The sequence below is a fragment of the Ursus maritimus genome, unplaced genomic scaffold, assembly GCF_017311325.1.
Source record: "Ursus maritimus isolate PB19 unplaced genomic scaffold, ASM1731132v1 scaffold_10, whole genome shotgun sequence".
Classification (NCBI taxonomy): domain Eukaryota; kingdom Metazoa; phylum Chordata; class Mammalia; order Carnivora; family Ursidae; genus Ursus; species Ursus maritimus.
Genome location: NW_024423344.1, coordinates 70,803,426 through 70,817,697, shown reverse-complemented (window position 1 = coordinate 70,817,697; position 14,272 = coordinate 70,803,426). Strand labels below are relative to the sequence as shown.

General features: G+C 38.5%; 1 protein-coding gene across 2 annotated transcripts; it reads left to right on the top strand.

The window, feature by feature from the left end:
- Positions 1 to 2,793: 2,793 nt before the first annotated feature.
- TEX30 (testis expressed 30) lies at positions 2,794 to 9,520 on the top strand. Of its 2 annotated transcripts, XM_040624386.1 has the most exons (6): positions 2,794 to 2,912; positions 6,086 to 6,159; positions 6,658 to 6,888; positions 7,659 to 7,710; positions 8,239 to 8,444; positions 9,050 to 9,520. In XM_040624386.1, exons 2-6 carry the CDS (start codon positions 6,145 to 6,147, stop codon positions 9,221 to 9,223), a joined length of 678 nt encoding a protein of 225 aa, XP_040480320.1. In that variant the 5' UTR covers positions 2,794 to 2,912; positions 6,086 to 6,144; the 3' UTR covers positions 9,224 to 9,520. The 2 variants fall into 2 exon arrangements, with proteins under 2 accessions (XP_040480320.1, XP_040480329.1); XM_040624395.1 differs by lacking the exon at positions 6,086 to 6,159 and having other exon boundaries at positions 2,798 to 2,912.
- Positions 9,521 to 14,272: the final 4,752 nt, after the last annotated feature.

Here is a 14,272-nt window from a genome sequence, read left to right as displayed (position 1 = left end):
TAGAATAGACCACATACTAGGTAACAAATCAGGCCTCAACAAATACAAAAACACTGAGATCATACCATGCATACTTTCCGACTACAATGCTATGAAACTTGAAGTCAACCACAAGAAAATAATTGGAAAGTCCACAAATACATGGAGGTTAAAGAACATCCTAGTAAAGAATGAATGGATCAACAAGGAAATTAAAGAAGAAATTTTAAAAATGCATGGAATAAAATGAAAATGAAAACACAGTGGTCCAAAACCTTTGGGATGCAGCAAAAGCAATCATAAGAGGGAAGTATATAGCAATACGGGCCTACCTCAAGAAGCAAGAAAAATCTCAAATACGCAACCTAACCTTACACCTAAAAGAGCTAGAAAAGAACAACAAATGAAGCCTAAAGCCAGCAGAAGAAGGGAAATAATAAAGTTTAGAGCAGAAATAAATGATATAGAAATAAAAAACCCAGCAGAACAGATCAATGAAACCAGGAGCTGGTTCTTTCAGTATTCTGAAAACTATAGAACGCTTATGAAAGAAATTGAAGATGACACAAAGAAATGAAAAGACAGTCCACGCTCATGGATTGGAAGAACAAATATTATTAAAATGTCTACACTACCCAAGCAAGCTACACATTTAATGTGATGCCTACCAAAACACCACCAGCATTTTTCATAGAGCTAGAATCCTAAAATATCTGTGGAACCACCAAAGACCCCAAATAGCCAAAGCAATCTTGAAAAAGAAAAGCAAAGCTGCAGTCATCACAATTCTGGACATCAAGGTATATTATAAAGCTGTAGTGATCAAGACAGTATTGTGCTGGCACAAAAACAGATCAATGGAACAGAATAGAAAACCCAGAAACGGACGCATAACTATACGGTCAACTAATCTTCGACAATGCAAGAAAGAATATCCAATGGAAAAAAGGATAGTCACTTCAACAAATGGTGTTGGGGAAAGTGGAGAGCAACATGCTGAAGAATGAAACTGGACCACTGTCTCACAAGATACATAAAAATAAATTGAAAATGAATTAAAGACCTAAATGTGAGACAGGAAACCATTGAAATCCTGGAGGAAAACACAGACAGCAACCTCCTTGATGTTGGCAATAGCAATTTCTTATTAGGTCTCTGGAGGCAAGGGAAACAAAAGCAAAAATGAACTACTGGGATTTCATCAAAATAAAAAGCTTCTGCACAGTGAAGGAAACAAGCAGCAAAACTAAAAGGTAACCTTTAGAATGGGAGAAGATATTTGCAAATGACATATCTGATAAAAGGTTAGTATCCAAACTCTATAAAGAACTTAGTAAAGTCAATACCCCCCAAAAAAATAATCCAGTTAAGAAATGGTCAGAAGACATGAATAGACATGTTTCCAAAGAAGACATCCAGATGGCTAACAAACACATGAAAAGATGCTCAACATCAATATCCAGGGAAACACATACCAGAACTACAATGAGATTCACCTCACACCTGTTGGAATGGCTGAAATTAACAACTCAAGAAACAACAGATGTTGGCGAGGTTGTGGGGAAGGGGAACTCTCTTACACCTTTGGTGGGAATGCAAACTGAGGCAGCCAATGTGGAAAACAGTCTGGAGGTTCTTCAAAAAGTTAAAAATAGAGCTACCCTATGATCCAGCAATCGCACTACTAGGTATTTACCCAAAGGATAAAAAAATACTGATTCAAAGGGATACATGCACCCCAATGTTTGGAGCAGCATTATCAACAATATCTAAATTATGGAAGGATCCCCAATGTCCATTGACTGATGAATGGATAAAGAGGATGTGGTGTACACACACACGCGCGCGCGCGCACACACACACACACACACACACACACACACTGGAATAGTACTCAGCCATAAAAAGAACGAGATCTTGTCATTTGCCATGACATGGATGGAGCAAGAGTGTATTATGCTAAGCGAAAAAACTCAGTCAGAGAAAGACAAATACCTTATGATTTCACTCATATGTGGAATTTAAGAAACAAAACAGATAAACTTAGGGACAAAAAAAAGAGGGACAAACACTAAAACAGATTCTTAACTATAGAGAGCAAACTGAGGGTTGCTGGAGGTGAGGTGGAGGGGAGGACGGGTTAAATGAGTGACAGGTATTCAGGAGGGCGCTTGAGATGAGCACTGGATGTTATGCACAAGTGTTGAATCACTAAACTCTACTCCTGAAACTAATATTACTGGAATTTAAATAAAAACTTGAAACTAAAACCAAAACAAACAAAAAACCAATATAAAACTTGGGGTCATTGTAAGGGCTTCGGCTTTGGCTAGGAGATTGGAAGCCTCGGGGAAACTTTGACAGGGGGTGTTTACATTTCAACCAGGTCCAGCTCGTTGTTGTGCTGAACAAGCAGCAAAGAAGTGGAAACGAGAGTATTTTGTAGAGTATTTCAATAATCCAGGCAGAGTTGATGGGGGCACCCAACCAGGCTGCTAGATGCAGGAAAGGCGGTTGGATTTTCTTTATATTTGCAAACAGAGTCAATAGGAATGACAGACCTGAGTGCGAAAAAAATCAGAGTTGACCTCACGTTCACGGACCTGCGCATCTGTTGGAATGGAGCTGCTGGGATGGGGAAGGGTCCAGCGTGGAGTGAACCGGGGGTGAGGCAGCAACTGGAGGTGGCTCAAAGCCCCGCCCCCCGTCGGTGAGTACCTGCTGCTCCGTCCCCCCGGGAAACGGCTGGAAAACTCCCGCTCCCAGCGTGCCCCGCGCGCCCGCCCGCGCGCCCGGGGGGCGGGGCCTGCGCGCGCGTGCGCCGAGGCGGAACGGGCTGGCGGGTGCGGCGAGGCGGTCCCTTCGAGCGCGGTAGTTTGTTCTTTGAAAGGAGTGAGAACGGTTAGGCGCTCTCGGCCACCTTCCCATCCCCGGTAAGTGCGGCGGCGGTGGCGGTTGGCGTCGCCAGGTGGGGGACGGCTTCCAGAAAGGGTGCTGGCGCTTCTGGCGGGTCCGACTGAGACATTTCGAGCTCGCGGCCGTCGCCCCTCGGGGGCTCTTGGTCGCCTCCGCGAGGCGGTCGGTGTATGCTCGCTGCCCGCGGGCCCGGCCGCTGGGGTTTCGCCCGCCTGGCCGATGGGGAGGCCGGAGTGAGGGGACAGGGCGGGCGGGAAGAGCCGAACCGCTGGGAGCCGTGAGGGGTCGCGCAGGGCCCTGGGGACGGCCACCGCGCAGCCCCGCGCACGCGCGCCAGTTGAGTGAATGATTGGAGCCTCAGGTGCCTTCGAATCCCTGGGGGACTTCGCTCCGAATTTCTGCCCTGGGACCGCTCGGTGTCTGTTGTGGACCCGGCCGGATTATCCACTCTCGGAGGACTTGAACTCTTAACGTTTGTTTTTGTTTGCCCACGACTTGCAGCATACTGCTGTAGATAATAATGCTCAAGCATGTTTCTGGTTGGAAGTTACGGTGATTGTGGCATTTCGGTCCTTCCCCGTGAGATGAGATCCCTTACTGCACGCTGAGCTTGAGGAGTAGGACTACTGCAGGTCACTCTTGAAGGCTCGCGATATGGGGACATTGCGAAGTGCAGAGACTACCGACTCCTCGTCACGGTGTCTCCGTACCTCCCCCTTTGCAGAGCCAGACTTGTACCCTGCCGTAGGTGAATTCAGAACCAGAGGCTGTAGCCTGGACTGTCGAGACCAGGTTGCGGTGGGATCATGCTGTTAGTAGTGGTAGTCCAGAACACGTGCACCAGTCGTGAATAGATGTTCATCAGGAAACCTGGAAGGGAGTAGAGTTTTCCTGGGGAAAACGACAACAACACAAAAAACCACACACACACAAACCCAAGTTGATGAGGAGTAGTAGAGCATTCTAGACTGAGACATTGGTTGAATACGTGTGTCTGATATTACTCCCTCCTGAAATCTCACCAAAACTACATTAAAGAGGTTTTTTAAAAGACGAAAATCAAATGATGGAGAGAATGGGAAAGGCAACAATAGCAGTAAAATATTGGGGTCTGGAAAGCAAATGTTCTTCACAAGCCTTAGCTTAATTCTAAACCTGCAACAAGGAATACTGTGGAACAAGTCTCTACAAACCACACAAAAACTGGCAGCACCAGATGCCTTGGGACCTGCCAATGAAGGAAATGGTATTGGGTCTGTAGGTGGAGGGCTTAAATAAAGCTAACTTAGGTGAAATCTGTTCTAGAAGCAATTAGATATCTACATCTCCTTCCCTATTTCACATTTTTGGGTGACTGCCTTTCTCCCATTAGAAGGCAGGAGGCTATTCACTTGAGAACATAAAACAGGATCTTTGAACCAGGGGACCCCAGGCACTCTTAATTATTTATGAATTTATGAAGCAGCGACATTGAAGGCTGAGGTCCTTTATCCTCCTCCTCCCACTCAAATCCCAGAATTTTTGTAGCCAGGCTAATTCCTCTCAGGTTCAAAAAAGAATTTTTCCACATACATACACATATGTGGAAAGACAGTAAGTTGGTCACAGTGGTTGCTTCTGGGGAAGGAAAGGAACTAGGTGGCTGGGGGAGAAGGATGTGAGGAGACTTGGCTATTTACATTTTTGTTCTTTTAAAATTTTGTACTATATACATATATTACCTATTCAAAAATCAAATGTATTCCTTAAAAAATATAATTTCAAATGAATATACCCTTTAATACAGCAATTCCTCTCCCACGAATTTATATAGGTTTGTCTACACACATGAGAAAATAATGTAAGTTCGTGCCATTCATCACAATATTTTAGCAAAAGATTGGAAACAATCTCGGTGTTCATTAATAGATGTTGGTTGGTGAAATAAATTATGTACGACCCTTCCTTGGAATATTCTGCAGCCATAAAATACAATGAAAGAAGTTCATTGTATAAAGAAAAAAGTAAGCACAAAATGTATTTTAAGTAGAGAGGGATTAAAAAAAATCATAAGTTTATTTTTAAAAATGGAGGGGTATGTGTATATATGTATAAAATACCTGAAAAGATATGTAAGAAGCAGGTAATTTTAGCTGACTTTGGAGAAGGGACTTGGGTAACAAGGCAAAAATGGAATGAGTGAGGCTTTTCACTGTATATTTTTGGTACCTTTGAACTTTGAACCCTCTAATTGTTATCCAATGAATGAATAAATAAATGTTAACAGGAAAAAACAGATGAATAAGGAAGATTCTGATGTTGGTAATACCCTGAACAATAAAAGATCTCTTACAGTAGGAAGGAATGCTGCATAACAATCCCAAAATCTCAGTGGCTTACATTTCATGCTCTTGGTTCTTCAGGCCAACGTTTCTTGGTTCTTCAGTGGCTTAGATCTTGGCTGGATTAGGCTGGACTCCAGACTTTAGTTTTGGGTTCATATCTGCAACATGTATCTTCGTTCTGGGACCTACGCTGAAAAAGCAGAAATACCTGGAGCATGCTTTTCTGATGGCTGAGAGTGGGAATTCAGAAGGGCTTCTTGAAATTTGCCACGTTTCTGCTCAGAAGTGACACATTACAACTTTTACATATATTCCTTTAGTTGAAGCAATGTCACATAGTCAAGACCCAGATCAATAGGGCACAGGTGTATGAATACTCTGCCTACTGGGAGGTTCTGCAAAGTCACCTAACAAAGGGTATGGATATATACTTCTGTTGCAGCGCAGGAGGAGGAGTTGGGAAAGATAATGATGAAAGAAATGGGTTAACAGAAAGATACTATTAAATTAAATTGAAGATAGTTGGTTGAGAATGAAGATACTTAGGAAAAAAGATGCATATATGCCAAGATACAACATTCTACTTTGATATGAATTTCCTTAAGGTTTCCATGTCAAGGTACCACATTGGCTTTTCTTATGTAACATCTGCCATCCCCATACCTGGCCCTGCAACCCAATTCTGAGTGCCCATGGTTTTACGAAGCTCGAAAGTAATTAAGGAAATAATGCACCTGTAAAGGCACTAGTTCTTAGAGAAGTAGTTCTAAATGTGTTTATTTCAGCTACTGAATGTGTTCATTCATAGTTCTTAGGTGATATCCATGTCTGCCAACCCACCTTTCACAACAGAATCTTCTTTTCAGGGAGATGTCCTTTGCTTCTCAGATGTAATGCACTTTAAGTTTGTTATTCAACAGTGAAAATGAGTCATACAGAGGTAATACATATTTTCATATGTTCTGCATCTTCAGGGTTCCTTTTTTTTTTCTTTTTCTTTTCTTTTTTTTTTTTAAGTCATGTGGCTCCAGAGTAATTTTCTTATTTTTAACTTGTACTGTGAGAGATAGTATAGCATTAGTGGTTAAAAGGAAGGACTTTTGGAGGAAACTGCTAGAGTTTGAATCCTAGCTAGTGGCTATATAACCTCGGGCAGATTTCTTAACCTGCTGTGCCTCTGTTTTCTCATCTATAAAATGGAGGTGATGATAGTACTTGCTTCATAGAATTATTAGGAAGGTTAAATAAGTTAATACATATAAAGCACTTATAATAGTACCTGACACATAATAAGTACTTAAATATTAGCTATTGTTAATATTACTTTTTATTTAGAGGCCATGTGAATCATGGGTCTCACAGAACAAACATATAGTTATTTAGTTGTCTGAATAGGCAAGGAAGTAATTTGTGATCCCTTTATTCTCTTGAATTCCAGGTAAAATTAAAAATACCTTTTGGAAATAAATTACTAGATGCTGTTTGTTTGGTACCTAACAAGAGCTTAACATATGGAATAATTCTTACACATGGAGCGTCAGGAGATATGAACCTTCCTCATTTGATGTCACTGGCATCCCATCTTGCATCTCATGGTTTTTTTTGCCTGAGATTTACCTGTAAAGGCCTTAATATTGTACATAGAATTAAGGCATATAAATCAGTTTTGGTAAGAAATTTTCTTTATATTTACTTATAACAGAATTTTGTTTTAAAATTCTTAATACATCTAAGACAAATTCTATTAGCAGTCATTTGGTTTATTTTAAAAAGCTTTTAATGAATATTCTTAGAAACTCAACAGTACATGAAGGCTGTATAGTAGTTAGATTTCTCTTTTTTGCTCTCAGTTTCCATGGAGATGAATGCTCACATCATAAATGTTCTTTCATGGGACTACCAAGGAAACTATTTATGATGTAATTTTCTAAATGGAATTATATAACTTCAGAATATAGTTCTGGATATTTGTCTATTATACTATGAATTAATGAATATAGCACAGTTTTGAAACTGTAAAATCCCTGGATAACACAAATTTGAAATTTTTAAAATCCAGATTATTTCAAACTTGCTACGTTTTTCAAGCCTTTAAATTAGATTTTACTACTATTCTGTATTAGTTGGAAGCTTTTACTGGTTGGTTTTTTTTTAAATGTAATTCTTTAAAAATATTTTAGTATTTAAATTTTTTTTGGCAGGTAAAGTGATTTTTTTTTTCTCATTTATTTGCCTGTATTTACCCAGCTATGATTTGATAGTGACAGCATGACCAGAAGAGCATAGAACTGGTTACCTCTTTTAAGAAGAATCCCTTGAGATTTTATGGTTGTCTTTGCAAAGAGTTTTATACATTTCACTAATGATGAGAAATATATGTTGGTTTTCCAGTGGAATATTTCATAGGAGAAGTGATAATTTTTTGGTTGGTTTTTCTAGAATTACCTAAAGACCTCGGGAGAATACAAACTGGCAGGTGTTTTCCTTGGTGGTAAGTTGCAATGCTTGCTTTTAAATCTACTCATACTAACACAGGAACAGGTGATCAAGAATTAAAATTAATTGACGACAGGAAGCTAATTTAAGGATTTTTTGTTTTGTTTTGTTAAGTCACTTTCTTCTATAACATCAAGGTACTTTATATATATATATATTTTTTTTTTTAAAGCAAATTTAAATTTCATAAATAGGTGTTGTAACCCAAAGATCTCTCCTTTTATTTATATCCCTGAGTCACTGTCTCTGAAATGATTCTTCACAAGGATTGTCCTTCAAGTATTCCTCAGGAAAAAAAAATTCCTTTTTTTTTTTTTTTTTAAACTTGGGATCAATTTTTAGCATTTCATGAAGCTATAGATGTCCATTATGGGTATTACAACTTGTTAAGTGCCACCTTTTGGAGTTAAGTGATGGAGTTATGATGGATGAACAGTAAATGAAATCTAATTTGCCATATTATCACCACTTCTGTATATGAATGTTTATATTTCAAACTAAACTTAATTTTAATTGATTTTAGGTCGTTCAATGGGCTCAAGAGCAGCTGCTTCTGTAATGTGCCATATTGAGCCAGATGATGCTGATGATTTTGTTCGAGGTCTCATTTGTATTTCTTACCCACTGCACCATCCAAAGCAGCAACATAAACTTAGAGACGAAGATCTCTATCGTATAAAAGATCCTGTATTGTTTGTGTCAGGCTCAGCAGATGAAATGTGTGAAAAGGTGAATTATAACTTGATGTTTGTGTAAATGAGAGAGTGAATGAAAGACAGTGTCTTGGGAATAAGATATTACCTGCAACATTCAGTCTCTTTAAAAGGTGCTGATGGGACTAATGCTAGTTTTGTGACTTATTTACCTGTTGCTTTGGAGAACTGAAAAATAAAAGCACACTGACAGAATTCATCTCCCTGGAAAGAGTTGCTAAATGGATTGACTCTTATTTGGGAATGAAAGATTAATATCTGAATCTTGTGATTTTGGGATTTATACTAGACTGTACATTTGGTTTATCATTTCAACATTCAAGCAGATTCTTCAGTTCGTTATCAAATTGACTCGAGAAAGAGTAACTTGTACATGATACTATATTATCAGTAATGAATGTTTGATCTGTTCTGTGGTATTGCTGTATTGGAGAGCTGTGGGCTGCCACTTCTGTGGACATTTCTTTGCATATTCCATTGCCTTGAAAGTTGTCTGTAGAGTAGGTATTTAATGAATATTTAGTGAATGGATGCCAGTATAGGCGGTGCAGGAGAGAGAGAGGATCTTTATTAAACCCTAAAAGCACATTAGTCTAGCATCCTCTTCTTTTTTCCCTTTAGAACTTGTTGGAGAAAGTGGCACAGAAAATGCAAGCTCCCAGTAAAATCCACTGGATTGAGAAGGCAAATCATTCCATGGCAGTGAAAGGACGGTCAACAAATGATGTTTTCAAAGAAATAAATACACAGATTTTGTTTTGGATCCAGGAAATCACTGAAATAGACAAGAAATAATTGTATTTAGCTAAAAGCTATGTTATTTTGAATACAAATACAGTTCATTTGATAAAGAACAGCATACCTCTCAGCATTATGAGATATTTCAGATGAATTTAATGTTCTTTAATGTTTTCCCCTTTTTAAAAACACATTTTAATTGTGAAATTAATGTCCTTTATAAAATATCTTTTGAAAGCACTGTTATAGTTGTATAAAGATAATGTACAAATATTGAAGGTGGTCTAAATATAATTTATTTTTATTAATACAGTTATGTTTTGAAAAAAATTAAACATTTGAATTTTGTTACAATGGAACTTTTGTCTTATTTGCTATGCAACTGAGAAAGTACTCTAATTTTGCAGACCAGTGTCTTTAAAAAAGGAAAACAACAGTTTAATGTGGTAAATTTAGTTTTATAGAATGTATGCATTCATTCACCTAATCTTTTAATCTCAAGGGATAGGAAGGAAGATACATTTTCAAATATGGGGACTCTGAACATTGTGTTTGGAATGAAGTAACTTTCATTCAAGAAATGTTTTCTTTTTTTTTTTTTTAAAGATTTTATTTATTTATTTGACAGAGATAGAGACAGCCAGCGAGAGAGGGAACACAAGCAGGGGGAGTGAGAGAGGAAGAAGCAGGCTCATAGCAGAAGAGCCTGATGTGGGGCTCGATCCCAGATCGCCGGGATCACGCCCTGAGCCGAAGGCAGACGCCCAACCGCTGTGCCACCCAGGCGTCCAAGAAATGTTTTCTTGAAGGCCTGTTATAGGCAAAACCTGATTCGGTTTATGAAGATGAGTAAATACTTAAGAGCTTAAATACAATGGAGGAACTTGATGTCTAGACCTCTCTCTGATTAAGGGGAGAATGAAATAAGGACTAAATAGTGGGACTAACATCTGTGCTGTATCTAGGGAGAGTTAGGGCACTTAATTTTGGCTTGGAAAGTTCAGTTAATACCTGGACTGGACTTGAGTGGTATTGAGTTATATATTAAAAACATAGTGTTTGTATTTCCTACAAAGGGCACAAAATGTGATGGGACAGATACATAAGTTTCTAGTAAAGGGCAGTTTTCTATAGTAAGATATTAACTCTTTTTTCCTGGCTTCTCTACTGCTCTAATATTAGGCCCTTCAGCCAACCTCAGAGTGGCCTGAGCAGCCTGTAGATTTTTGAGGTCCCTTATTCTTCCTTCTCTGATGGAGTCAATGGATTTTAATTATTTGTTAATTTTTCTAAATAGTACATAAAGAACAGAAGCCTAGATAACAATGTCCAAATTGTTTTATAGAATGAAATATGAAATCAACTTTCTGTATCACCCAGTGTCTAATATTTTTTGACTAATTTCTCAAACAAGACCTAAATTTTTAAAAATAGTATATATTTAATCATTGATTAACATTCAGAACTTTTAAACACTCCTGATGTCAAAATATAAACACATAGGGGCGCCTGGGTGTCTCAGTCGTTAAGAGTCTGCTTTCTGCTCAGGGTGTGATCCCGGGGTCCTGGGATCGAGCCCCGCATTGGGCTCCTCCACTGGGAGCCTGCTTCTTCTCTCCCACTCCCCCTGCTGTGTTCCCTCTCTCGCTGGCTGTCTTCTCTCTGTCAAATAAATAAATAAAATCTTTTAAAAATATATAAACACATAAGAAACATCCAGAGCTGGCACATATAATCATGGTGTATAAACAAGTATAAATCAATTGGGAAATATTAATACTGTAAATCAGAAGTAAAACTAATGGGAAAATGAAAAGGAAAACTTATAGACCAGACCATAATATAAAAGTACAATGAAGAAATAGATTGAAAAGGTTACTAACCAAGTTATATAGTTATAATATTCAACTTTGCAAATTAATCTATGGGCATGATACAGATGAGCAAAGATAACTATATCAAATATAGAGATAACGTAGAAGGTCATTTAAAGTTGATTTTTTTTTCCCTGAGTGGCCTACAAGAAACTTCCTGATTGATGAAAAGTCTTGTCATTTGAGAACTGTGTACCTAGGCAGGGGTGGGGAACATATAACTCCTAGAGAGATATCAGTGATCTGTGTAAGGCTGAAATGAACATTTGTGAAAAGGTCCCAGCTGCTCTTCACTGATTGGCCACATCTTGCAGGGAAAATGTGCAGCTCTTTCAAGTTTGAGATTATGGTCAAAGAGCTGTCCTAGCACCTCCTGTAGTAGGAACCCCTGATTAGTGGCACAACCACTACCTAGACCAGTAGTTCTCAGCTAGTGACTTTGCCCCTAAGGAACATTGGACAGCCTCTGGAAACTTGGTTGGCACAACTGGGGTGGCGGTGCTACTGGCATTTGACAGACGAAAAGGACGCTGCTAACAGTCTATAATGCACGGGACTGCCAGCCAGAGCAAGAAGTATCTGATCCAAAATGTCAGTAGTGTCCAGGTTGAGAACCTTGTCCTAGACAAACCTTAGCTGTGGGGATAGCTTGAAATCCTTTCTCCCTCACCATTAGCTTTTCTACCCTCTTCCAAGTCCATTTGCTTCCTTTCAGTTGCCGAAGTCTGGGTTTTCAGTCTCAAAGTCTGATTTTATCCCCTCTTCTGTTTACACTGCCATCACTGTAATGTAGGCCTTTATCAATTCTCATCTGCATAATTGCAGTACCCTAATTGATTTTCCTATTTAGTGGTCTCCTTGCTTCAACAAACCAACTGACACCCTCAACTCAAAAACTGTTGATGGATCTCCAAAAGTGGCTATTAAGGCTAAAGTCTTTAGTTCAAGGCTGTCCGCAACAGGCTCTATCAACTTTTTAGCACATTTCCCCATCCTCTGAACGTGTACAGCACAGTACTCCAGTTAACCTGGACTATGCAAAGTTCTGGGACAACGTCTTTCTGCCTCCTCTTCCTGCAACTTTCTTGTTAGTCTTTGTTACCAAATCCTCCTCATCCTTTAAGACCCTTAAATTCTTTTTCCCTCTTTACAGCTTTTTTTGAATTACCGCAACCAAGTATCCCTCCTTGGAACCCATATAGCATTTTCCTCTCTTTGTTGTTAATCACACTCCACCTTCTTAGTACGTTATTGGCATATGTATATTTGTGCCATATCACATATTAAATACTCCATGTCAGGGAATGGTTTTTCCTGATCTTTGTATTCATGGAGCACTTTTTAATTAGTTGTTCAGTGCCTTACATATTCATTATTCAGTATGTATTGTATTGAACTAAGATATTTAAAGGGATAATTTTTAACCATTATGAAGAATCTTTGGTTTTATATTGCTATTTTATATACCTACTATTGGGGTTTTTTCCTGATACATGAAAAAAAAGCCTATTTCACAATGTCCAAATAGTGTAAAGAATGTAACATTCTTAGATATAATAGATTTTTTAAAAGCTTAAACAATTTTTTGGAGTGTTCTCTTATAGTGTCTACATTACTGTTAGTGATGGGGTTTCTCCGGTGTTATTTTATTTTTTTATTGTCTTCATAATTTTTAAAAATAAATCCAGCTGAGCACTTACTTTTTATGCTGCTTACTTGAGATTGACATGAGAAGAGGTTTCTGACGTAAAGAACAAAGGTGTCTACACTGAGAACTAGGTGACTGTACCTTTTTAGTAGGCAAGGACAATAGGTTACAAACATGACAAAGCCCTGCAGGAGGGTACTCTTTACCTCTACATTCTTCCCCATCAGCAGGAGTGCTGCACAGAAGTTCCTTTTCAGTTCTTACAGAGCTGGTCCAGGAGCTGGTCCATGGTATACTAATCAGGGATTCAGTGCCATAAAGCTCTGAAAGATCTGAGGAACTATAAAGTGTTAAAACATTGAATACAGTAGTTAACATTAAATGAAGTAGAGAATGCCTGCTATCAGGCAAGAGAAATTGAGTATTTTGCCAGCTGTATTAAATTTTATAGAAAAACCCAGCAGAATGAAATCACCCTGATTGTATATGGGGTAGGGGTGTCAGAGAGAAGGGTTTACTTTATCCTAGAAAAATCCAAAGGAATTGCTGAAGTTTCTTCAAAAACTAATGAATGCCTGCCCTGCATTCTGGAGGGCTGTCCTTTGGAAAGACAAACCCCAAGATGATAGTTAAATCGAAGTAAAGATTGTAAATACCTGTAGGCCATGGTCCAGTAGACTGGAAGACTGTAAACTCTGATGCTTGGAATGTGCCACTGAGCTCATTAGTTCTGATACTCCAGGAAGGTAAGAGCTCAATAAATCTTTCTTTCACTCAGTTATACTTAATTATGACAGAAAAGACCTGAAGAGTTAACTCCAGTGTAAAGAATGTACTTCTTTCCTGAACCCACCTTGAATAAGCGAAGACAAAGAAAGAATTAATTACATCTTCAAAGAGAAAGTACTCTAGATCCAAGGTAGTGTTAACACTTTTTATTAATAATCTAGACCGTCTTGTGTTTGCTCCGTAAACTTACACACCTACTCTCTAGACTTTGAGGGAAAGCGAGCAGTACCGAACGCTGGCTCTGCTCTGTGCTAATTCTGACATCAGGACACCTCACGCCTAGCTGTTTCTTGGAATCACTAGAGACAGGGCGAAAAGGGAATTCACCAGGATACCATTCCAAAATCTAACTTTGGTTTTCAGCGTAACAGTAGATTGTTAACAGGAACATTGCTAACAGATCCCTCTAGCAAAAAGAATAAAATGAGACATTCTATCAAAAAAAAAAAAAAAATCAGGCAGGCCCATAAGAGACAAACTATGCTACCTAGTGACACTGAGACATACTAAAAAATTATTTAGTATTTATCTGAAACTCAAACTGGGACATTTAATTTCATTTTTTGTTTTGTTTTTACTAAGTCTGGCAAAACTACATATTTTCCAATCACAAGCGTAAAATACAGTATTCCTGGTGGTTATGTTATTCACATTTGTTCTGCATTATTTGAATTACAGGGTAGTAATAATCCAACTGTGCTAAGGGCTTGTTTATAAAATTGTTATCTTTTTGTGAAATTAATAAAGGAATATTTAAAATTTTTAAATTAAAAAAACTAAAGCAGCATACATGTC

What these genes read in the sequence shown, in the direction of transcription:
- TEX30 (XM_040624386.1), top strand. An exon ending in AGGCATATAAATCAGTTTTG is followed by an intron (nt 6,889 to 7,658) that starts GTAAGAAATTTT and finishes TGGTTTTTCTAG; the next exon opens with AATTACCTAAAGACCTCGGG. An exon ending in CAGATGAAATGTGTGAAAAG is followed by an intron (nt 8,445 to 9,049) that starts GTGAATTATAAC and finishes TTTTCCCTTTAG; the next exon opens with AACTTGTTGGAGAAAGTGGC.